This window comes from Cynocephalus volans, chromosome 12 (assembly GCF_027409185.1).
Source record: "Cynocephalus volans isolate mCynVol1 chromosome 12, mCynVol1.pri, whole genome shotgun sequence".
NCBI classification, from domain to species: Eukaryota; Metazoa; Chordata; class Mammalia; order Dermoptera; family Cynocephalidae; genus Cynocephalus; species Cynocephalus volans.
In genome coordinates, this window is record NC_084471.1 from 39,172,950 (window position 1) to 39,199,869 (window position 26,920).

At 34.5% G+C, this 26,920-nt stretch overlaps 1 protein-coding gene across 1 annotated transcript in view; it reads right to left on the reverse strand.

Moving 5' to 3' along the window:
* Window positions 1-26,920, reverse strand: part of TMTC2 (transmembrane O-mannosyltransferase targeting cadherins 2) — a 380,397-nt gene that overhangs the window by 25,892 nt on the left and 327,585 nt on the right. The window contains exon 11 of the mRNA XM_063076008.1: window positions 21,054-21,117. Coding sequence (XP_062932078.1) covers window positions 21,054-21,117 — 64 coding nt within the window. The remainder of the gene's footprint in view (window positions 1-21,053; window positions 21,118-26,920) is intronic.

Here is a 26,920-nt window from a genome sequence, read left to right on the forward strand (position 1 = left end):
TACCCAGTGCTCCCAGGATGCTCTTGAAGGAACACAAATATATGTATCAACAGAAGGTTAATAATTTTCATTTCTCACTTCCCATCCAAACCGATATGTACAGACTTATCCTCTCACATATCATTTCATCCCCTTCCTCTATCTATATTGATGCCAGTAGTGTTTTAATCTACACCAATAAATCTATAACTTGCATTTTCACTAATCACATATCTATTTCCAGGTGAAAGCTTATACATACAGTGTGTTCTTTTTAATAGTTGTGCATCAATCTCTAAATGAACCCCATCTGGAAATGAATAAAACATTTCTTATGAATTAAAAATCTAAATTGAAAATTACAAAAATAAATAAATAAAAATAAACAAAAACAAAACACCTCACTGTAAGAGAGGCCTTCCTAAACAAGACAGGTAATTCAAATGCTATGGTGGAAAAAACAGACATCTTGGTAAAAATAAAATGCAGTAGAAAAGTAGGTAAAAGATATGAAAGGCAAGTCTCACAGAAAATGATAAACAAGTGAATAATATATAAGTATATGAAGATGTGTTATCACAGTAGTAGCCAAAAAAATGCAACTTGAAATAATAAGATAACTTTTATTCTTCAGGTTGATAGCATAAAAGCTGGACATTATTCAGATTTAGCAACTGTGCTGGCAGGAATGGGAAATACTATGAGATATTTGGAAAGTAATCTGGCAGTACAGCAACGGTTAAAAGTAAATACGTTCATTTTCTTTGACCCAGCAATCATACTGTTAGAAATTTACCTTAGAGAAGAAAAAAAAAGTGTAAAAAAATACATAAAATACAGAGCTGTTGTCCTTTCCTGCAGCACTATTTATAACAGCAGTTGGGGGACAAAACAAAAAGAAACAAGTGAAATAAATGTTCATTAACAGGGTAAAATTTGACAAAACGATAATATCTTGGGTAAGTTCTTATCTTCTTTCGGTTATGGTATAGCATCTTAAAATGTTTAAATGCCAAAGATTAGTGTCACCTGTACACAGGGGAGTCAAGGAGGGGGATTTGGGGCAAAGCATGCTGAGAGGACAGCAGTAAAGGGTGGGCAAAGTAAGATGTACTGGGCTTTAAAACAAAGTGGGTTTAGACAGAGAAATGCTGGTTGTGGTGACTAACAAGCCACTCAGACACTTAAGTAGACAAGTATCTATTCTTTTGTGATACCCTAAAATTATATGAGTGGTAAAGTTTTGTCACTGAAGTTTGTATATTAAAGGCAATGTGAACTTGACAGTCACAGTATTTTGAGGTCTCATTTACATCTGACATGGTCAGATGTCTTTGCTGATTTACAAACATTCAATGGCTGGAGTGTTGGGTACAAGAGGAATCTGACAAGTGAGAGCTTAATTCAGGAGAGTGATATAACCAGAATTACGTTTCAGAAATATCACTGTGCAGCAACCCAGGAAAAGGATCTAAGAAGGAAGCAGGCAACTCATGTGTATTAATCCGTTTCTGTTGATTATAACAAAATACCCAGAATTGGGTACTTTGTAAGAAAATGAAATTTCTTGCTTACAGTTTTGTAGATTGGGAAGTTCAAAGTCTAGGGAACACATCAGGTGACAGTCTTCTTTGGTGGTGGCTTTACAGCAATACAGGGCTCTCACATGGCAGAAAATGGCAGTGCAGAGAGAGACTCTCATATGTTTTCCTTTTAAAGCCCTCAGAACTACACCTATGACCACCACTATTAATCCATTTATTATGGCATGGTCATCAGAATCTAATCATCTCTTTGAGGACCCACCTTCCAATTACCATAATAGGATTTCCTACGCTCTTAACACTGTCACGGTGGGGGTCAAGTTTTGGGGGGATATTCAATCCAAGGCATCGTGCAATGGTAGTATCATGATGACGGCTAGTGTAAGGGCAGTGGTGGCAGAGATGGAGGGTGCAAGATTTGAGAAATGAGGGAAGGCCTAGCAAAATGGAGGAACTGAGGCTCCTTCTTAAGCTTTTGTTTCAGTGCCTCTGTCGATGATGGTATCATTCATACACTATGGGAATTCAGGAGAAAGAGCTGATGTTAAGAGAGTCATCACATCCAAAGAGGTTAACTTTTTGCAGAGACTTGTGATATGGCAGTTGCATGACTCTTAAAGCATAACAATGGAAAGTGAACCTTCAATATTAAATTACAGCAAATGAGTTTTCTCTCTAAAGGGCATGAATGTGACACTCTTAGCAGGATATGATGCTAGAACAAAGTACTTTAGTGATTATATTTCACTGTAATTGGTTTCTTTCTTTTCTCCTTCATTCAGCACATGGATTTAAGTAATGTCTTTAAGACACAAACTAAATCTAGGAAAGTATTTTCTACATCTAATCTTCCTTTTCTAATGCTTCTGAAAATTAGATATCTTAATGCCACACTTAAAACACCTAAACCATGGAAACCATCAAATGAAACATTATGACTGTTCATAACCTTTCTGACCTCATCGTCAAGAATTTGCTGTGAAAATGAAGACAGAAAACATGCTAAACATGGGGACAGGAGGATGCTTTTTCTGTCTGCTATCATGACTCAGGTTGGAGCCCATGAGCCCTTGCTGATTGCAATTCTAGGCAAAATGTAGGGAGTGAAAAGAACACGTGCAGAAGCACAGAAAAAATAAAATATCTGCCTCCCTCCCCCCATTATCAAGCTAAGAGAGATTAGTAAAAATCCTGAGAGTCAGCACTCCATACACAAAGGGCATGGCTTATGAGAAGTCAGCATCTGGAGCTTCCAGAAGCTTCTCTTGATTACCACCATCCAACGCTTCAAACTGAGATTCTCCCCATGAGACTCTGAAGATTTTAAAGATTAGTACATGACTTATGTTTTTGTTCTTATGCTCCCTACCTATGTACCATCCTGGCTAAAGAGCAGGCTATTACTATTTTTTTGGTTTAGTTTAAAGGGTGCTTATTGTGCCCAAGTGATTACACAGTTTGGCTAAAAGCACATAGAAAATGCAAAAATGTGTCTGCTGTATTGTGAATTAGTTGCCATCTGAAACACCATAAAGCTAATAATAGCAACAGTACCACAGAGCTAATAAGTGCAATGATAATTATAGCGACATTTATTGAGTACATACTATGTGCCATTAGGTTTTTTTCAATCCTCACACAAACTCTATGCAGTGGATATAATGAGAAAATCAAGTTAAATGCTGTGTTACCATGCGTGAATTAAGTGGCTAACCCAGAATAAAAGCAAAAGTTTTATTGACTATTAGAATATAGAACAAATGAACAGATGTTCTAGAAAAGCACAAATTAGAAAGTATACATAAAGAAATAGTTCAAAGACTCATTATCACTCTATTTTAAAAACTGAAGTGATAGTGCTGATGACAGCCAATCTTTATTGTGTACTTATTATGTTTCAGGTACTATTTTAAATTCTTGAAATCCATTAACTCCTTGGATTCTCAAAACAATTCCATGATTTAAGTACTATTAATGCCCCATTTGACAAATGAGGAAACCAAAACACAGAGAGGTTAAGCAACATACCAAAGGTCACACAGTAAATAGTTTAGTTGGAATTAGATGATGACAGCAAAGCCAATCAAGAAAAGAATGCTATCCAACACCAGTAGTCTTCAATCTTAACTGGACATTAGAATAAAAAACTAGTGGAGCTTTAAAAACTAGGATGCCAGGCTTATTTCTTGCACCAATTAAAATCAGTATCTTATGAGGCCCAAAGTTCTCAGGTGAGTCTAATGTGTAGCCAGAGCTGAGAAGCACTATATTACAAAAAGGCAAGACTACTATTTTTATTCCCAACAAATATCATTGGTGTTTAAGGTCAATGACAGGAGGTAGACACGAAAATTAACTACATTGTATACTGATAAAATAAAAAAATAAAATAAAATAAAGAATCAGTAGTAAGTAAAAGAACTATATCACTATTGTGTTTGCTGTGTTAGAAAATTTATTAGCATTGATTGTAAGCAAGAATACTGTAGATAACTTAAAACAAAGAGTCCCAGAGTGAATGTAGAGTCTTGGGTTTATTTAATGAATGTCAAAGCCATCTTTCTTATCAGTTTTAATTGGATAGTAAATTCATCCTATTGTTTCCAAAAATAGTTCAAGAATATCATGTTAGGAGAGGCCTTGTAGGATCTATTTTAATTGGGCTGAAACAGATGGTTAATTTCTAAAATGTTAATTTCATTCTGTGGGTTCTATTTTCTCTGGTACTTTATATTTGGTAGACACAGAGGGCAATATTTCCGAGGCATAAGAAGTATTACTCTCAATACAAGTGAATATAAACCACTATTTTCACCAATGCTTTATGAATGGGGTTTCAAACAACAAATAAAGTCCCAAAGAGGAATTGCGATGTAAAACTGTTTGTAGCATAATGGAAACTGTAGGTAACTATAATTTAAAAACTATGCCCTTTCTCTCTGGGGCAAATAAAAAGGCCATGAAGAAAAGGTAAGTCAGATAAAGGATAATGCTTGGTAAACTTAATCTGTCCAGGGAAGTCAGAACAAGTACTGATTTTATCAAGATATTTTCTCAAGGCACAGTTAACAAAATGCAATCACATTCTCTGATTTTTCCTCTTTAGTTTAGGATTCTTTAATCAAAGAATACACAGAGAACTAACAGCAAATGTAAATTGGAGAAGGGGTTAAAACAGAGGGCTCTTCTCCAGTGATGGAGTGTTGATTCAGGGACCCCATTAAAAATAAAGTATCAGAACCAACTGCCCACACAGGAGCTGCAGTCAACACTCTGGCCCCTGCTTCCCTTATCCCACAGACTCACTACCAGGCTAGCCACACTGCGGAAAACAAAAGACTGGAAAAAACACTCTCCCTGGAAAGTATGAATGCTTAGCCAATTTGTTATTTTCACCCTTTGAAATTGCTCCTTAACCACAGGTTTTTTAAAGCACAGGGAAATAAGTTACAAATTCTAGCCTTTTTTTTCTTTCTCTCTCATAAAATTGACTAAGGAAAACTTTTTATCCATTATTCATATTCTAAATTTTTTCACATACCTTTATTATTTTCAGCATTGAAATGTTTCTCTTTTTTTGTTTTAAATATAAATCTCATATCAGGTAAATTACCTGTTGAGAGGGAGAGATGTCCTTTTGGGGTTAATATCCTTTGAAATCTATTGGCAAGTTTTCAATAAAGTCTGAGTAAATTACAAAATCAGCTTCTATCTTATTATTTAGATCATATTTTCAAAAGTAACATGACGCCTGTAAAGTACACGTACCATCAGGCCAAGCAAAGAAGTTTAAGAGTTATACCACTTTTCTAGACAGTAATAAATGTATTTTTTTTTAGAACATATAGCTCTAGAGCAGATATTCCAGAGGTTTATATCTATTTATTCCATTAGATTTCTACCATGGATCTGAATTTACAAACACTTAACAGGAGAACATGAATTTATGAACAGTTAACAGGAAACCCAACTATCTGAGTGATTTTTAAAATCATGAGTGTATGGTGTCATTCAAAATTAGAGCTTCTAGTCACTGTGATCACTGTCTTCTGATATAAAGAGAAACAAGGAAAATCAAAAGACTGAATGGACGCATGTCAGGGGTAGGGGAGAGAAGATAAGGTTCAAGAGTTAACATTATACTTCAAAATCTCTTACAAACACTGGAATTTCTCTTCAAGTAAACCTTCATCTGCTCTTGGCAGTCAGTTTTGTTCAACTTTGGCTATATTTTCAGCACTGTAAAAGATCACCATGTTTTGTGCTGTGTATCCCATGTTGTGGTTGGCTTGCATTTAGAGGCTAAGTTTTATTGGAGGAGAGGAGGTGACACATGACATGTTAAAAATGCTAGAACCATATGCAGTGCCATAAGACGTCCACACTATGAATCCACCCGAAGCCGGGTGCTGGGGAAAGCAAACTACAGAGAATAAAGTCCCTGCCATGACAGAGCTCACGTTCTAGAGAGGGGAGGTAGAGAATACAAACATGTGAGGAAGTAGATAGACTGGAGGTGGTGATCAGCCCCAGGGAGAGAAAGTACAGCAGGATAAAAGAGACAGTGTGCACTGGGATGCAAAATCTTACTGATGGAAGGTGCTATTTCAGCAAGTAGTTAATGTAGTGCCTGAGCAAGCCATGCTGCTATGTGGAGGAAAAATAACACAGTTGGAAGAAAGAACAAGCATAAACGCTGTAAGGAAGGAGCATGTTTGAGCCTGAGACAGGCAATGCCTATGTGCCCACTGCCTATGTTGCCTGGCAGGTGGAACTGACTTCACTTAAAATCGTTCTCTCTGGGTTAAGAATATATAGACAGATTCCTATAATGTAAAGTCCATCACTTCCTATGGATTAGGCAGCACTCTAAGTGCTTTATATGTGTTGTTTAGTTCCCATAACAAACCCTCTGAGGTGATAATTCTTTCCTCCATTTACAGAGTGGGCAGACGAAGCTTAGCAGTGTTAAGCAGCATGCAGAAGGTTCCAGAGGCAGAAGGAGGTGCAGTCCTGTTAGTACCTAAGCATCTGATTCTGGAGCCTAAGCTGCTGAGCTGTATTGCCTACCAGGACATGTGGATATGACATAATTCCACCAGGAGTTCACTGCACAGACTGCTCTTCCAAAACAGGAGACATCATTGGGGCAGGCTATTTATATCAACACCTAGTAAACAGACAAATCCTATGTGGTATACATATCTCTATAAATTCAGGAAGGCAAAAAGCAAAGCTCCTTTGTGAAAAGCCATGCTGGATGGTGAATAGGTTTTTTTAATTGTTGCAATATCATGAACAGAATACAACATTAATACATTTTGATGCTATTAATGTACATGTAAAATATATTCATGATTAAGATTTATACTTTTGAGAAACAGCATACACAGGTTAAACTATGCCTATTTCAAAAACGTTATGTATTAAAATAAAAATCTTATATACATATTTAAAGGTACAATCTATACTATGTCAAGTATTATATACCTCTGAGCGCTATTATTTTACCAAAACATTTAGTTCAAAATCAGCTTTCACAACTTGCAATGATGAATTACACTTTGTTAAACTTTAGTGACAATTTGTATCATAATGTTTTGTACTGATTTATCTCATGCTCCTGCCTTCATGAAGGGACCCTGTCTTATTCTGAACTATCTGGCAGAGCTTTGATTTTTCTGAGATCCTAGCATGTTCTTTAAATGATACAGCACACATATGTTTGAGGTGGTAATATATTTCCATTAAAGCGGAGTTGAAAATTCAAACCTTAGAAAGCCTGAGTCCTATGACATCTTCATGCTATAGTTACCACATAAACATCTGCACCGTCTTCGCCAACTTCAGGTGAGATATATGAAAGAAGTACTGAGATCAGATAAGTTATATATATTTATTTTTAGTCCTAAATACTAAGGACTAAAAATAAATATTATCAATTCTGAATTACTCAATAAAAGCTTTTTGCTATAAAAATCTCATAATAAAACTTCATTAAAACAGTTTAAAAACCTACACTCAATTTAGCATATTTCTAAGTAGGTCATTTTTTTCCTTCTCAGGGAATGTATGTTTCTTGATCTATACGCAGTGGAATTTTAGGTTCCTGTGTACTGAAACATTTTATACCACACATGAAATCACATAAACTTTAATATATGAACTTTTTCTCAGACAAATCCCCAGATTTATCATAACATTTTATCTCTATTTATAGTAGAAATAAAATAAAAATCTGATGTGATATACCCAGATTATTCTACCATAACTCTCATTTAAAGAACATAAATTCAGTAATAAAAGGATTCCTCAAGAAACTCCTAGGTAAGTAAGAACCTATTTGCCCAAAGTATCTCGTCTTTCTAAAACAACACTGCACTAATCCATTTGGCTTGCTTCAGTTTTTCTGAGCCCTTGTTAAAGAAAAGGAAATAAATTGTCTTTAAAAGAACATGAGAAGCATGTTTACTGTAATTATATGAGTCAGTCCAAGGCAAAAGTAATCAATATGTTTCAAACAATGCAAAATAATAATTTCACTGTTTGCTATGTTTCTTGAAATCCCTAAATAATCTCTGAAGATACAGCATGGCAAGTTGATGAAGTTCCTGCATTTTTAGACATTGTTTTACAAGCTGAGGAAGATGCAAACTTTCCAGACATAATTTAGATAAAGCTCTCCAAAAAATTAAGGAACAATTAAATGCTAAGCCTCTTGAAAATGATGTAAATCCATCTGCTACATCTCTGAGAGGGCAGGGTCCACAACACCCTTATTTCTCATTGTATCCCCAGGCCTATTTTAGAAACTGACATTTAATAGGCACTCTGCTTGTCTGGTATTTGTGCCCTTTCACTTTCCCAGTGTTTATCCAACTGGGATGTAGAGACCATATGGCGTGGCGCAGATACAGGCATATATTCAAGGGTCTGTGAATTACGTCAAGAATTTCTCAGTGTTGCCAAACAGCATTTTCCCACACAAATTATTAATATACAAATATTCTGGACAATTTGGATCGCCGCCATTTAAACAAGAACCATCCTTTGATTTCAATGCCTTGGGTTTTATTTGTAATGGTTATTGAATTATTGGTAGATAATCTTATACAAGAAGTAGGGAGTTAAAAGCACAGTTTCTGCAACCCAACTGCTTGTATTTGTATTTTGGTTCTGCCACTAGTTTTGACATTCCAGGAAAGTTACACTGCCTCAGTTTCTCAACTTGTAAAAACTGGGGCAGAACTTAACTTTTAATGTTTAATCAGTGCAGATACTGTTAGGATGACATTTCCTAATTTTTAAAAATATGACAATTTTCTGGTGCCCAACATTATATTTTTTCTTCTACAAATTATAAAGACAAAATATTTTTATTAATAATTCATAACACACACATGAAAAGATGAACCTGTAATAGTGGTTTTAACATGCATTATCAAATCTAACCCTCTGAATACTATTATTCCCATTTAGATGAATGCTCTCTTTTTTATACTGAGAGTGCAGAAAAGGGTCCTAAATTTCAAACACAGAGACACAGTTTATACAGATTCAAAAGTGAAAATAATAGACTTCAAGTAATGATATGGTACTATAGTGCTGAAGGTATAATCCATCCTCTGTTCTTCATAGAAGTTCCCTAGATCTAGAAATGTATCAGAGTTACCATGTCAATCAGCATACTGAAAAATAAAATGGTAATGTCATATTATGCATGAAGGGAAAACCAAGCATATGCATTTATTTCCAGTAAGATTTCCATCAAGACTAATTAAAACATATAATCTTCTTGTGTAGCAAAATAATTCCATCCTCAAGACCTGAGTAATCTATTGCTCTCAATGCCAGCCTAAGAAAACTATACCGAAAATGAGATAGTAACATGGAGAATGGTAGCTCAATATAGGTGAGAAACCATAAATTCCAAATAGGAATCTCTTTTCCCATAAGAAAACTGATAAATTAAGATAAATGCCCAAGTATTCCAGGTTTGTTGTTTAAACAGAGTAACCTACAGAAATGCATATTAAAAACCTTTGTTCTTTCAATATTTCATATTGATACTTTTTCAAATACCGTTTTCATCATTTCTGGTACCATTTTAATACTGCATCCAATCATGGGTAAAGAAGTATCAAGGCATGTTACAGATGAATCCTATGGTTACTAAAATTTAACAAACAGTATAACTCTTTGGGAAAAGAATATTGATCTTTGTTAGGAAAAAGAGAAAGAAACCACTGGTTTCTGAAATTATAGTGGAAATGCACTATATATTTAAAAGAAATAATTTGTTTAAAAGAAAACTAAATTAGTATATGGGAAGGATTTTTATGTTTGTTTTAATGAGTTTTATTAGGATTCTTACATAACTAATCAGTGAAAAATCACAAACGGAATCAAGAAAAAAAAACATAGTACAAAGATTGGTTTCATAGGGGAAGAGCCAGCTATCTCTTACATAATTAAACCTTTAAGTAGATAAGATTAGAGTAACTTTGATGAGTAAGAAGAAAAGTGATTAATAGAAGTAGCAGTAATGTTCTACATTTATCTATTCTAGAACTTGTTGAGATCTGTTATGTCATACTTTCAAAACAGTGAATCAACTTTTCATGTGATTTAAACAATTAATTTTTTTGTAGTTACAAATTGTTGGAAGTAGTTTATACACATTTATTTTCAGTAAATTATCCTAACAAATCTTTTCAAAATTGTTTCTCTTTAAAATTAAGCATTTCTAAACCGAGCAAGTTACTTTTCAAATGAAACCAATTTAGTGATTGACAATTTCAAAATTTTTCTTGACACAAGTTCTCAAAAGGCATCATATTCTCCCTTTAACTTGCATTTACTCTTCAAAAAGTAATTGTGCATATGTTATAAAGCTGCATTTCTGAGACTTATTTCAGTAGAGATCATTTAAGAAAGTGACAGAATAAAAATTGGAAATGAAAAACACATGGGAATAATAAAAATGAGTCCAATATAGACGTAAAGATAAATTAAGAATACTTAAGAAATTGAATTATTTATAATTTAAGAAATTAAATTCTGTGTTTTATTTTTTGACATAACTGTAATGCAGATTCACTATAACTCAAAAAACCACTAATACAGTGCCACAGCAGCCATTTATTGGCACGTGGTATCTAAGGAAATAACAGTCCTTTATAAGTCGAAGTATGAAAAATTTGGTAGCACATACATTTTTCTCCCCCTCTCGAAGGTGTCACTCAGTTCTCTTCTCAAAAATATGTAACAATATGATGTAGTTGTAATGGGGTGGGGGAGTAGAAAGAGGAACAGATAAAGGGACATGGAAATCAACAACAATGTATATTGAGAAGTTAAAATTTAAAAAAATAATAATTAATAAAATAAAATCCTCAAAAAAAAAAGTAACAGCAATATATCAGTATTTAATCAAATCTTTCTCAAGTAATAAAGAAGAACTGTTGATTCTGACATTTTCCAAGTAACAAGGAGTTATACATTTTAACAACCCAGTCTAGGAAAATAATGTCATCCAGGATGACAAAGACTCTCTCTCTGATCCAACATTAGACAAGCCCCTCCCAGCCCTCCTTTTGACTAGGCCTGATCCTTGGGTTTAGTCTTAGGCCTGCCTAGTCCAGCTACAGCAAAAATCCTGCTATGTCAGTTTAGCAAGAATACCCCACCCTTGATATCTGACCACCTTCCCTATCTGACCATATTTCTTATCTCCCACCCTTGATGTGATCACCTGGCCTGCTTTCATCAAGAATCCTATTCAGTCACTTTAGCAAGAATTCCCGTCCCTGATGTCTTCTCTTAGTAATTTTCCACCCACTGACCACTACTATGCTCGTTAGCTATTGCAGAGGAAGGAAAACATATTTTCCTTCTACCCATCTTAGGTTTATTGGCTGAGGCCCCCGTAACAAAAGACAGATGAACAAGAGAAAAAGCACACGAATTTGTTTAATATAAGTTTTATGTGACACGAGAGCCTTCATAAGGAAATGAAGACACTCATAAAACCTCAGTGTGTTTTATGCAGGGTTTGATGAAGAATGGAAAGTCGTGAAGAAATACGATAGGACAAAGGGAGTCTGAGCTAAGTGTAATAAACTGGGAAAACTTAGCAAGGCCTTTTTGTTTGGATTCCTCTCTGTCACTTGTCTTCAGAGATAAAGGTGCTTGCTCCTTTCCTCTAGGTATAGGGAAGACCTCTCACGTGCCGGGTCTTATGACCTGCTTCAGGGGAAGGTCACCAAGTCCGTCCTGCATCTGCTACTTCTCAAATCCCTTCAGCTTAACATATTCAGTGTGTCAAGATCCCAAACTTTGGGGTAGGATTTAAATTAAATAGGTATTGTTATAAATTTCCAGCTATCTTTGCTGTACTTGGAATTGAGCCTGATCTCTCTCCCCGATCACAAGAGTTGTGACACATATCACAATAGTCCTGAATAAAGTCTTCCTTTCCATTTTAAAAAGTCTCACAATATTTTTTTCTTTAACAAGGACATTGGGCTTTCAAGATTAATTAATCAACCAATCTATTAATTTTCGGGATCTACTGAACTTTAACTTACCTTTAGGATAAAGTATATTTGTAGATATAGGTTAGGGTTCAGATGAATAACAAGTAGTCAGTAGCAGAAGAAAGGCAAGAAAACAGAAAAAGAGGGGTAGAGTATTATAGGAGAACTAGAAAAGGGAGGGAATAAAAACACATACACATAAGCAGCTTTCAACGTTTCAGTGTATATTTAGAAAAAGCAGGCCCCATAAGATTAATCAAGGATCAGAAACATAAATGCCAATAAGGATAATAGAAACGGGGGGAGGCTAGCTATGGAAATAACCAAAGGGGATCATGAAGAATGTGGTAACAAGGGGGTGGGGGAAGGGCACTGCCCTCTGAAGGTGGCAGCCATTAGTCCACCCTAGCTGACACTCTCAGGTAGGAATGTGGGCCAGTGTGGTTAGATCTGCCAATTTTTCAAAGAAACCAGGAATCCAATTTCACTGGAGAAGGGACTAAATGTAATTTTAGTGTGGTTCCACAATTAGAATAATCACATCTACAACTTCATGCAATGGATACCCCCACAAAGAAATGTGAGTAAAACTAAACATGCTTGGAACCACAGAATATAATTAACTAAACCTTCCCAAAGGTTTTCATGTTCCCCAAACTAAAGTACTTAAGTTGATTTTCTTTATAGCCAAGAGTCACCGAAGTTCCTTGATCTTTTCTCCCTGATCTTTTCTCCCATGACTCAACCCCCCTGATCTTTTCTGACTTTGAATCTAAAACACACATACAGGCACACAGACAGTGCATACGCATATTTTTTAAAATATTGTTTAAAAATGACTACATGTGGATTGGGAGGAATAACAATACCCCCTAAATGGAAAAACCGTAAATTCAACTTAGTTCAGTCCAACTATCTGACCCCAGTCTGTACTACAACTAGCCCACACTGACAGTAAACAAGCAGGTTGTACTAACCATCCTTGTCTTCTAATCATAAAGATTTATACAAACAGAATAAAAACAGTAATCACTTGAGAAGTTATTTTTCTGCCTTGTCTAACATTTTTGAAATGGAAATAATACAAAGCAACTAAAATGTAAGCAGAGAGAAGTGAATACACCAGAAACCAGACTGTGTAACTTGTCAGAAAAAAAGAACTGCAATATGAAATAATTTGGAAAAAAGATCTAAGTGAAAAGGAGTTTGAAGACAGATATGGGTAGGATGAGACTAAAATTGGTCCTGGCATATCTGAAGCTCTCAGAGAAGTGAGTGTCAATTTTGCTAAAATTAGACAAGAAGAATTAGATATTTGATTTCTACTGATGTTTGCATAAATATACATAATATCAATGTGATGAAGTCTATTTAAAAACTGAAGCAGAATAAGACTTTGGTAACTTAATTTGGATAAGTTTCAATAAACTTAAGATCAAAAGTTTTATTTCAATGCTATCTCTAAGCCCGACTAATAAAACTAGATAAAATGTGGGGGGAAAACTAAACAATTTCTTCCTAATTGGAACCTGTTTTTTCTGAGTTTGTCAAATTACCTCATTCCTTTTCTAACTGTAAAATATACAGATGTATTTGAAACTGAAGAAACTAGTGAGAGCTGGAAATATATGTGCAATGTTAAAACACATTTTACTCATAAAGGCAATCTGGTGGTTCTGGGATCCATATATTATTAATGCCTAAAAGTTAAGAGCCGCAAGGTATGTAATTTTCCCACATCACAGAAGCTTGTGGAAAGTTTTGGTAGAAGCCATATGGTTCCTCCCCCATTTACAAGCAGAAATGTGGTTTAACTGCTTCCCAGACAAATTATCATTAACACCATCACTTTTTTCCAACAAAATAACAGTCTCAGTAATCCCCTCCCACCCCAGTCCTTTATATAGTCAAATCTCAATCTGTCCTGTTTAACTTAATTTCATTGTCTCTTATTTGAATTAGGGCCGAAGAATATTACCATCAGAAAACAAACATATACCAGGGATATTTTATGTCCCTTATATTAGAATAGCCCAAATAATTAATCTTTCCCTCCATATCCCAATATTAGTGTTTACCTCTGCTCCATAGCCATTTCCCCACCACCATATTTACCACAAAAACTGTAGTCCAAATTGAAAGTAATATATTGTAGAATATATGGGCTACCTTATAACAAAGCTGCACTTTGTCATGGTAATCTCATTTCTTTGAATAGTTTCTTCTCATATTTCTCATTTTGATCTTTTGACATATAATCATTGGTAAAGAGCCCAAATGGATAACATTGGCTTGATTTTATAATAATACTCTGAAATAATTTATGTTTTAAGTGCCTGGGAAAGGTATAATGCACATAAGCAGTTTTCTGTTGGTTAATCTGATCCTTGGAATACATTTCCCTTTAATTCAAATACAATGAATGCACAGAAGGAACATTTTAAAAATATTATACATATTAGAATACAAAGTGTGAATATGATATCTAGCACAAGTAAAAGAGCTGAGTCAAAACTAGAAATAATCTATTAATCTCAGTAATTCATTTAGAGTTATATAATGACTAATTACTTAATGCTATATAACATAAAAAAATCTGTTTTACCTGGCACTTACTTGTTAAATGTAGATACTACAGACCTATATCAAATATTACCTATTGTGTCCCTCAGAACATTCAGTTGTCCACAAGTCTTTAACTTCAAATTCTGCCCTTCTTTCCAAGATAATCAGCAGATAATCAAATAACTGTAATTTAAGTAATTTATTATCGAAGCTTGTCTACTCTACACTTCTAGTTTTGTTTTTCCCCCCAAATTTCTTCATACTCTTTTTTATTCTTTAGTCCCTGGAGAGAAAGCAATCTTTAAGATCTCTGATATTTATTTCCTTTGCCCTCCCCTCAGCTTGGACACATTTTCAGTCTCATATTTAAACAAACACACAAACATCTCAACACCTATCTTTAACATTTAATATATTCATACTATGTTTGATATTGCCTCCACTCTTTCACTTACCTTCAAACATCATCACAGAATAAGTTTTATACTGTCTGCTTCCAGTTTTCTATTTCCTTAACATCTTAAAAACTTCTGTCTACTTCACTTAACATAAAAAATGTACTTTTGAAGGCTGCCATTGTTGTCTTATTCTCTGAAGTCAATGGATCATCTCAGTTCTTATTTTTATTTATTTATTTTTTTTTATCTTTTAGCAGCAGTGTTCACTGCTCACCAACTTTGGTTCCTCTGTCACTGTCTTGGTTGTCTTCCTTACAACACATTCCAAATGTAGAAATTTGCAGGTGTTTGAAATTGGCTCTCTTCTTTTGTGCATTTCCCCCCTCAGTGATCTAATTCACTTCTTTGGCACTATTTCCTTTCTGTAAATAACTCCCACATCTCTATGCCTAACTATGGCCTTTCTCCCAACTGCTTGCTTAATAGGAATATCCCATAGAAAATTAGAATATCATACCTCTCACCCAGAATTTGTTCAGTCTAAACTTACCCACGTCCTTTTTGAAATAAGTACATTCCTCTGACTATAGTAATTTTTATATATTACTTTTAATATATAATTTTTATATATAATATATTTTTTATATATTTTACAGTTTATCGTATTTCTTTTTCTAAGTTACCTAAATTCAAGATTTTGGAACACACCTTGTGGCCAACTAATTTTCCTACTCACTTCCCACCAGACAATCTACTGCTTATTTTTCTTGTATGTTCTTCTCTATTCTACTCTGTTCCTGTACTTTAGTCTCTACTATCTTACTCCTGTTCTATTATGATGTCGTTCGATGTTTCCCCAGGCCATATCTCCCAACTCTACTTCCCCAAACATAACATACACTTTTCATTGCATCATACAAATGGCCATCCCTTCATTATGTCTTCCTGCTTAATAACATTTTGGAATACAAACTCCTAGTCCTGAATGTGGTATGTGCTGCCTTTCATCTGGTTTTATGTCAGTTTCCAGTTTTGTCTTCTCCTACAAACTTCCTCTCTGCATCCAACCCCTATCCTCGTTCATGCATATGCTGGTACCTGCAAGAGTTCTCTCTCCTCTTCTTTCTAAAACCTTCACCTACAAACATTTTATCATTTCTAGCTTCTCTAAGCTTGCCAACTCTGACTCGAGGACTGTTCAGTTCAATCAAGCTGAAAGTAATTTCTCTCTCCTGTGCACTTGGCTAGCACCAGCTTTTATCTCTCACAAAGCATTTATTAGATAGCATTATTTACTGCCCTGACCTACAAGGATTGGGATTCACATGTTCTCTCCTTCATTTCCCTACCCACATCAGATTGTACATTTCTCAAGATCAGGGTTAATTTTTCATTGTTTTGAAATCCTACTGCACTTGGCATAGTCTTACATAAAGCTGGAACTTGATTAAAAAAAGGTGGAATAAATTCAGAATAAAAACAATTATATCTAGAAAAATACAAGATGTATAGTACCTGATCTCTGGCAGTTACACTCTTCTGACTCTAGAGTTTACTAAAAGCCAAGTAAAAGTGGGTGACTTTGTATTATGTAAGTTTCCCATCCTTAACATTAATTAAATTTAAAATCCATAAGTTAATGCAGAATTTGGCTTAATTCCCACAGGAAGAACAAAGCAGTTTCATTTAAATGTTCTCTCTAGTCCTCAAGAGTCAGCATTTTTTGATAATCATAAATGGGAGAGAAAATGAAGAAGACTGTTGCCTTTTTAAAGTAATCTCCATAGAAAGATCAATTTATTTGTAAAAAGGAAAAATTAAAACTAGAAAAACTTAGGATGATAATTTTGGTAAAGAGTTTTCCTATTACATAAATATGTCTTAATATAATATGAAGTTTACCTTTAGAGCTATCACTCCCCCCAAATCAAATAAATAACATTAAAAAATTGTAATGTGCCACTTTTATAATAAATACATATCTCTAAGTATGCATTTCAGTAAACGATAATGTATTGAGCATCTTTGATGAGATAATATCAGAATCTACAACATACTATGCCTGCTAATTTAGACTCTTTTCATTATTTTAGCATTTGATCACTGGAATTCTTCGCACATAAAATAATTCAAAATGTCAATGAATAATTTCAAAATAAATTATGTAGAAAAGTATGGCTTTTGAAACATAAAAAAAAGATTCACTATGGTACATATTGAATAAATGAGATTTTCAATATGTATTTTATTTTGAACAGGTATTTTATTAAAAACCATATCCTACAGATAATCAACAATCTTTTAAAAAATGATGGTAATAAGTGGTAGTACACAAAGGTTGCAGCTATATATATTTCTCTGCATAGTCATGACCTTACATAAACATTGCTGAAACCTTCACAGCATCCCCCACATAAAGCTCCTGACTGTTGCAGTTGTGGGGGCATTTAAACAACAGAACAAAATGCTTTATGAAAAATCAGAGTAAGATTAGACTACCATGTAGATGAGAAAAATAGAAAAGACAATGAAACTACTTACATGGGGGATTGGAATTGAGGTCTGCTTGCTATGTTCTCACAAGAGCAGGTAATTGAAATTTATTATGTTAAAGTAGAGAAATAACAAAGAATGTTTTTATGAACAAGAGAAATAAATGACGAGGAGCAAGATAAATGGTAGATGGATGATGCTTTATTAATTAGATCAGATGCGTGACTGCTAATAAATCATTACACGGGCTATTGTTTAAACAGATCTCTTTGTTTCAGAATAGAAATTTATATGTTTGCCATGGTTCATATTTTATCACTCTTGCTTCCGTGTCATCTGCCATCTGACTTACCTAAACTATGTACTGAAAATCAAAACACAATTTGTAAAACAGATTAGGAAGAGACCACATCTGTTGATCCATCAATTGTGACATCATTTACATATTGTTAAATATGAACTTTGTATTCTACCCAAGTCCACAAAATATTTAATTTATTGTTACCAGATAACAAAAGAATCATTTGAATAAACACATTTTCAAAAGCAGTCTGCAGCAGGTTTATGAAGAAACATTTTGGGGTTTCAGGAAAAAAAATGGCTTTGAGTTGGAGATTAAATATTGATCTTATGATCTGGCTGGTCTTTTAAAATAAACAATCTCACAAGTTTGGCTCAACTCTTTTGGTGCCTGAGTGTCTTTTTCATTTTTATAGGTTGGGTCAGATAGCTCTTTTCTCATTAATCTACTGCAATATACTGAAGGTGACCATTTGACCAATGACTTAACAAAAATAAAAGTGACATTCAAGTGACTGGTATTCAATGAATAAAGGTTGAAGTTAACTATCACTTATTATTTATATGTTATTTCTATTTAGAGTATGATATAGTAATCAATGGGAAGGGAACAACACACACACACACACACACACACACACACACACACACACACACACACACACACACACGACCCTGATGTCTGCCTTCAATGAGATTATAACAATAAGTTAAGACTTCAAATCCAACCCTTTTCTTAGAATACTAGACAAAGGTGCCCACCTTGGGCATTTACAACATCATTCCTGCTGCACAGCCCCCTGCAAATCCTAACGACCTTGTACTGCTCCATTTTCCTCCCAAGCGCTCGTCACTGTCTGACATATGACAGTTATGTGAGGTTTCTTCAAAAAGTTTTTGGAAAGATCAAATTAAAAGATAATACAAATCCTTCCATGAACTTTATGAAGACCTCTCATATGTTTATTGTGAGCACCTAACAAGCAGGCACCCCTGTCCATTTCGTTTACTGATGTATATCCAGTGTCTGGAATAGTGCCTGGTACTTAGCAAATATTTATAGAATAAATAGATGAGAGCACCATCACTATTTTGGTTTCCCAGATTTCTGGTTTGTATTTCCTCTCTAAAATACGGCTACATTTTTTTCCATGAAGGTCTTAAGCACACAGTGCCCTGGGTTACAATATGATTCCACTTAGTTGTGATGCTGGGCAAGTTATTAACTTCTCTCACCTTCAGCAGAATGGGAATTGCTGTGGGTTGTTGTGAGAAATGAATGATGGAATTCACATAAATTATCTAGCATAGTGCTTGGCACATAAATGCTCAATAAATTTTAGCTGTCATTGTTCTTACCATTATGATTATTATTTTCCTCTGTTGCAAACAACTCATCCAGTCTTGAAGAACCTCATAACTAATGTGGCAGGGTTCACAACAACCACCCCAAAACATGGCACCTTAGCATATTGAATATTTTAAGCTGGAGGAAACTGAGAAAACCAAAGAAGCAGGAAGGTCACTCTCTGAGCGTCTCCTTCCCTCCTCCCCTGAAGTAGATCATAAGACCCTCACTAACAGCCTTATCTCTGAAGACACGGACACAGAGAAGATTCTGAACGAAGAGATCTTGCTAAGTTCCCCCCAATTTATCACCATTAGATCATACCCTTTTGTCCTCCAATTACACTTCTGCATGACTGTCCATAAAAATACATAGTTTTCCCTGTATCTTTGGGTCTTCATCTCTGAAGACTCCTGTGTCACATAAAACTTACATTAAATAAATTTGTATGCTTTTCTCTTGTTAATCTGTCTTTTGCTTTAGGGGTATCAGCCATAAATCCTGCAATGGGTAAGGAAAAGATATTACTTTTTCTCCCCTGCAAATGAAACTGGGATCAGTTAGATTCTGGGCTAAGGTCACATGTGGTTTAATCTCCTAGGGAAAAAAAGCTACTTCCCATGTAGGTCTCTTTCAGGGAGCATTAATCCTCTCTTTTGTACTCTGGGAGAACTGCATATACCTCTGTGCAGGAATCACCACATTAAATTTCAATTAGTTGATTATATTCAGTCTTCTCTGCTACACTTTGTGGTATCATAGGGTATTAAATCCTAAAAGACCACACAACGTGGGCACTCTGTAGAGCTTGCCCAATGGATGAGTTACTATAAAGAAATGAGACCGATCCCATTATTTGTACCCACATCACATGTGCACTTTCATTACTGTTTCAAAATTACATTTCTCAATAGATTGTCTAGATCTGGAGAGCACTGTAGAAGCTTTTAGTATTAGAGAGTGTTGCAGAATATAAATGAGAATAAAACCAATGCACTGGAATTCAGTGATGTGCTATGAATTAAATGGGCTTAGAAGACCAATATAAAACCAGTTCTTATTTTCTCATAAATGGTTACTCTATTTCAATAGTAAGTACCTAATTTATATCCATCTTGCTTGATGAAAATGTATCTACCCAGGGAAAAATTATAACAAGAACATTCTTGATAATGTTGAAAAGCACAGATATAACAAATGAGGATTGTGGAATAGGAAAGAAGCACAGAACTTGAGGTTTGACTGTAGGCGAGACCAAAAAATAAGTTATTTAATACGAAAGCAGGAATAAATAAATAAATAATATTAAAAGCTCCAAGGATTTAATTTTAAAAGTCATCCAAATACAAAGTATTTAGTAATGCTAAAGCCTTCATTCAAATGATAAAAATTGTGGTGCTTTACACAGGCTAGAAAAGAGCAATTTTTACCTTTAGAAAAAAAGGAAGCTTGAGACTAGCGAATTTTATCATTGAATTAGTTGTTTAGTGGGTTTTCAGAATAAGAAATCAGAGGGGAAAAAAACCCAGCACCACAACACTTCTATGTCCTAAAACAATCACATGTTTTGAGTCCACTACCCCCTTCTTAGATTTTCTTCATGATTTTCTTTTCTCATTCTAAGGAAGTCCTTTTCCTAAACACAACTGAGCCTATTTTTCTCTTAGGTACAAAAGAAATAAGGGACAATCTCTATTTTGCAGAAACATTTTAGACCGTTTATAAGTTACACTGATTTTAGCATTAAGCCATATTTTTATTAGAGATGAGCCTTCCTAAATAAAAGAAAACTAAGGAGATAAAATGAATCTGCAGTCTTTCCAAATACAAGGTAATTAACACCACACTCATGCAGAAATCATAATCCTATATTTAGAGATGTACTTACATTAGGCCTTAGCTTGGCTGCCAGATCATAATACTTCTCTGCTGCTTCATTGAGGCTAGCCTGTCTGTTAAAGAGAAAAAAAAAAAAAAAAATCCAACTACATAATTTGTTTTAAAATTGCATATAGACAAACAGTCATTGTGCAGCAAAATAATAATATATATATATTTTTAAATTACAAGCCATCAATCATATCAGGTGCCCAAGCACAAAAAGACCATTAAATGGAATACTTGCCATGTACTTGTTATTGTGTTTAAGGCATTATAAATAGTATCTCAACATATTCCTATTCAGTAGATATTGTTATTTTAAATTTATATATTAGGAATTAGAAATCGAGCTAGTCCAGATATTATGTTGTAGGGTTGGGATTCTCCAGCTTCAACATGATGACCCAGAAAAAAAGTCTTATTTTGAAACAATAGTCAAAATTAATAATTAGTATTTTGTGTTATGAAAGTAGTGAATATTTGCAGGATTTTGTAAATTCTGAAAGTCACTCTTTTAAACTCAGGGGTGAGGGTGACTTTTCATAGTGAGTAGTTAGCAGGAAAAAAAAAAAGGCCAGATTATCCATCACTGTCCTTGCTCTCTGGCCACCAGGGTGGACAAATGACATAGCCTCACCCAACTGGATGTTCTTGCTTGACACTTTCATTCCTGAGTGTGTGACAGAAAGATGAAGGGATGGCTACACTTACCCACAAAGGTGGAAGCAATGGGGCTATGTCCTGATCAGATTCTTCCTACAAAGAATAGCTATTATATGTTCTGCTTCTTGGTTTCTGGGGCTCCCTTGTTTCCTGTTGATTCAAGCCTTCCAGCCCATAGAGAATTCTTTAGTGTCCACAGCCTTCCAAAAGTCATAGTTGGTTTCTCTTGCTTACAGCCAAATCCCATGAGTGGCACAGTTGACTTACACAAACAGGATGTACACCGAATTTTACAGATAAGTTTGTTCACTGCCTATTGTTGCAACTCACAGCAAAGACCTAGGTTCAGCCAACTTGTTAGCAGAAGAAATTAAATGTCAGGGTCTTGAGGAAGCCCAGCCAGTTGGCCTTTGAAACCCAGTATGTTTTTTGATCATGCCATGCTGCTTCAGGAAACCTTCAAAGATGGCAATTAATACAATCTAAGAAGCTCCTGCAGGTTGAGCTAAAATCTGGTGACCATATTTGAGGGTTACAGAAGAAATGCTATAGAAAAATATCAAATTCAATTTCAGATGATATATATAGTGTAACTATGATGTAATGATAGTAGTAAATGGCTAGATGTTAGGAAGCTTTTGAGACAAGAAGATGACAGAGAAGTCAGGAATAAAGAGGTAAGCACAAAAATTAACTCTCTTTGTCAATTAGAAAACCAGACTCAAGTTTTAAAAGAGAAGGTTAACTAGTCATACCTATGAAATTGAATTTATGCTTTGGTCAAGCCAAATAAAAACTACAAAAACATAACCCATGCAACCATATAAACTATAGAAATAACTGAAGATAATATCTCTCTGGAGAGAAGGACATATTTTTTCTATTTTTTAAAGGAAAAATAATTAAAAACACTGCTATTTTAACTATTTTTAATGGAGGTTATAAAGAAAGCAAAAACCCTTGACCTAAGGCTCTACTGGACCCATGACATGTTACAATGTGCTGTTGTAATTTACATTCTCATAAATGTGAAAGTTCAATTTCAATATTTCAAGAAAAGTACTTTAGTCTGGTATGAAACAGTAAAATTCCCTCACTAGGGTATTTAATGCAGTTTCCCTCTACCAAATTATAGAAATCACTTTGGTTCAGATTCATTTGGAAATTTGAACCAGAATTCATTAGGTCATGCCCTGGAAAGGTTATCGCCAGAGGAAAATAAAAGGCATGGAGGTAGGAAATAAGAGTAACTTAATACTACAAAGAAGTAAGTTACTTTGAAGCAAGATCAACCAAAAGATGTCTAACATGAAAAGTATAGGTATTACTAATACTCATCTTTAAGGACATTCAATTCATGAGACAGATAAGGATCAAAAAAGAAACTAGGGAATCTAGATAACATGACTTTAAAATAGTAATTCAATTTAAAAAATGCCCCCCCCCAAAATAGTTATTAGTTTTTGAAGTTAACATTCTTCAGAGGCTTAATTAACCCAGTAGAAATATCTAGTTTAGAAGATTTAGTTTCTTAAGCTATGGGGCTGGCCAGTTAGCTCAGCTGGTTAGAGCACAACCTTATAACACCAAGGTCATGGGTTCAGATCCCTAAACCAGCCACCTGCCAAAAACAAACAAAAAACAGAAGACTTAGTTTCTTAAGCTAGAAGTAGAATTGATGATACTCTAATGAGATGTGTAAAAAAGGTTTTATTATATATGCCATATAACTATGAAAATTAATTTTTACTCTAGGGCTTTGCTTCTAATATTAAAATATTGACTACTAATCAGGAGGCATTTACAGAAGCACATGGAAAACGGGATGGGGGAGAATATGTCAGTTTTACCCAAAGAATGTTCATTTATATCCTTGTTTTATTCTCTAGATGAGAGGAACTGTCCAATACCCATTTTACAATGTATGCTGCATTTCATATTCCCCTCTGCAAGAAGCATCCTGGGAATGCTTACTAAATACCTTAATTGCATAGATGACTGCATCATTAATCAACATTTGAAAAGTGAGGAAATTAGCAATATTCTGCCAGTTTCTTAGGGAATTCTACTAAATATTGTCAAGAACTTCAACCATTAGGTTGTAAGAGACTGATTGCAGGACTCAGGTTTCCAAGGCTATTAGGATATGCCTGTTTAAAGTAGCTGATAAAATGCACTTTTCCTGCTACTCATATCCTTTCTTCCTTCCCTATTTCTTTTCTGGAACAGAACATTTCTGAATCCTTTATCCAGGAATTCATTATTTCATTTACCGATTATAACAACACCATCAGGCAATTGCTATTATTAACCACATTTTAAAGATGAGGAGAAAGAAAAACAGTTCCAGACACTTTATTTCTTCCTACAATCTCCCATTTTTAGAAGATCACAATTAGACACAGAGGGGGAACCATAAGTTTCCCACATGTCCAAGTGGAAGACTCAGAAGATGGGTAAAAGAGAAAGCAGCTGGCTCTGCCAAGAGATCTCCCAGGCTAGAGGTAGACAACCTTGCATTTGGGCTACAACACACTTTACAAAACCAGGAATGAGATGATCAGAGAAAACAAGAAAAAAAAAACAAACAAACATCACTTGTACCAGGAAGCTACAATGAGTCCAGATGGGCAGCTTCTCCCATTTAACACACTACCCTAAGAGTCAATATTAAATTACATAACATACTGAGAAAATAAAGATTTAATCACTATGCCAACACTTGACACCAACTGGACAGTCAGATGGAGGTTTTCTCCTCATTACAAACTCCTACCCATCATATATGTTGGGCCCTTCCCCTTTTCCCACTACCAAGGAAGCAGAAAAAAGCCTGATGGTATTTGTGAACTAGACGATGAAGCAAACCTTGAACTTCCAAGAAATCACTGGAGTGGGCTCATTCTACTCCTAAAGTCTTTACATTCAGTTTTTCTGCCATCAGTAAAAATGCAGGCTCAGATCAAAAACAGACAATAATAACAATCATAAACTATCATTTTCATACTACAGAATTCCATTTTTGTTATAGGATTATAAAATGTATTTAACATTAGAAAAGTGTATTTTGGAACACAATTTTATGGCCCAATAGTCTTGTAAGAAAAGATATATTAGAGAAATTTGGGAATCTATTATGTTATGAAATTATAACTTAAAATACCCTGCGAAATATGTGAAGAGCATCTGGTTAAAATAATCACTTACAATTACCTAGATTTTTATGTATTCTGCGAGAATTATAAAATTAAAGATTGTTAAATTTAAAATTACTTCTTTGAAAATATAAAAAAAATCTAGTAGTATTTAGAAAACTCTTTAACCACAATTAATAGTTGTGAATTGTAAATTTTGAAATAAAATTATTTAATATAATTAAATATGGATAAAAAATTTTATGGATAAAAACCACGGTTTGGTTTATAAAAAAGTTTGGTTTATACAAAAGATAATTTTATTAAAATCTTGGTGATTATTTTCCAGGATAACTTATGAATTTCTGTTTTTTGGCTTTTTTTTTTTTTTTTTTTTTTTTTACTAGAAAGAGGTGGTTGTTCATGTACCTTGAAAATAGAAGGAAACAATAGCTGGGTTTCCCTAGATTCATGCCAATCACTAAACTGATGTTTAGCTTTAAGGTACTCAAAGCAGCACTAAACTTTAATTCTAGTTGATAAGTTGTATAACAGACATAGAAGTAGAAAAGAAATAAGTGAGGATATAAAAATGTAAGGAAAAATCTTAAAATAGCAAAACTAGAGTCACACATATGTAAAAACAATGAAGCAGAAAACACCATCTCAATAATCATTTTTTATGACCATTTGAAGCCTTCTTAGGTGAAAAATTCTGCCAAGACACCAAATATGGTTTCATGATCTGTAAATATTCATCTCAATTTTAAAGGCAAAAGACAGAGTGGTAACGATGAAATGTAGCAATAAAAGAGGAAAAGACAATGTCAATAATGTAATTATACAAAAGGTCTCCCTGAGTCAGAAATTTCTTGATGCCCCATGAGAGTTTGTATCCATTCTGTCATGGCCTCAAAGCTTTCAGGGGCTGCAAAGGACAGAACTAAATCTATATATAAAAAGATTATCTAATGATGTGTACTGGGAAAAGTTAAAAGGGAGGAAATGTGTATTGGCAATGTCAACTGTTACATTCATAAATAGTTAATTACCACATATGCTCAAGGTGTAATGTTTGGGTGGGAGAAGTTTTTGAGAAGGATGAAAAGAGAAAAGGCAGGATAGGACTTGCTTGTAGTGGTGGTCAAGGAACCAACATCATAAGCATTGTCTGGGACTTACTTGAAGTGTAAAATCTCAGGTACCATCCAAACCTACTAAATCACAGTATGCATTTTAACAAGATCCCCAGGTGATTTGCTTGCATATTAATATCAGAAAGGCACTGGGTTGGAAGATGCCCACCTTCAACCTCATCTGCCACCTGTCTTTGTTTTAAACACCATTACAATGTGGTTGAAATTAGTCCTCTTGACCAGAAGTTGGTAGTAAGATATAATTTATAATTGAAAAATCCAGTGACTTTCAAACAGTTTTTGGTAATTTTGGAAGTGTTAAGGAAGAAAGGCCTAAAGGGCCTTATATACACACACACAATCTTCAAGATACACACACACACACACATACACACACACACACACTCTGCTTTTAGAAAACAATTGGACTCTATTCTTTACTCACTTAAGAGTTTAACATCCCTTCCAGTAGAATTTATAAAGAAGTTAGCATTTCTAAATTCTATGTTTTCAACATAATCATATAATGTTGTGTTATTTGAACATATAAACTAAAAGATAATAATTCTTTCACATATGTTCACTCTGTTCTGTAGAAATCAGGGAACCAATTTAACCCATTGGTCCAGCAGTTTTGCTTTTTTCTTACTACCTTGGGGAACGGTGATAGCCTGGATCCTCAGGCCTGGAAAATAAAAGTTCACACTTAGCTGTAAATGTGACCCATGTCAGACACTGTACCATTATGATATTTCTAAAAATGTAACATCACTTTGAAAATGGCCTCTGTCTCCAATTTACATAAATCTGCTTCCTAAAATTTACTGCAAAAGGGATGATTTAATAATATTTGGAGGGGTTTTACTGTTTAGGATTTACATATGTGACAACCTGTCACTCTCTATAAACCCTTTCTTCATCAATAAATTCAAGAATCATAG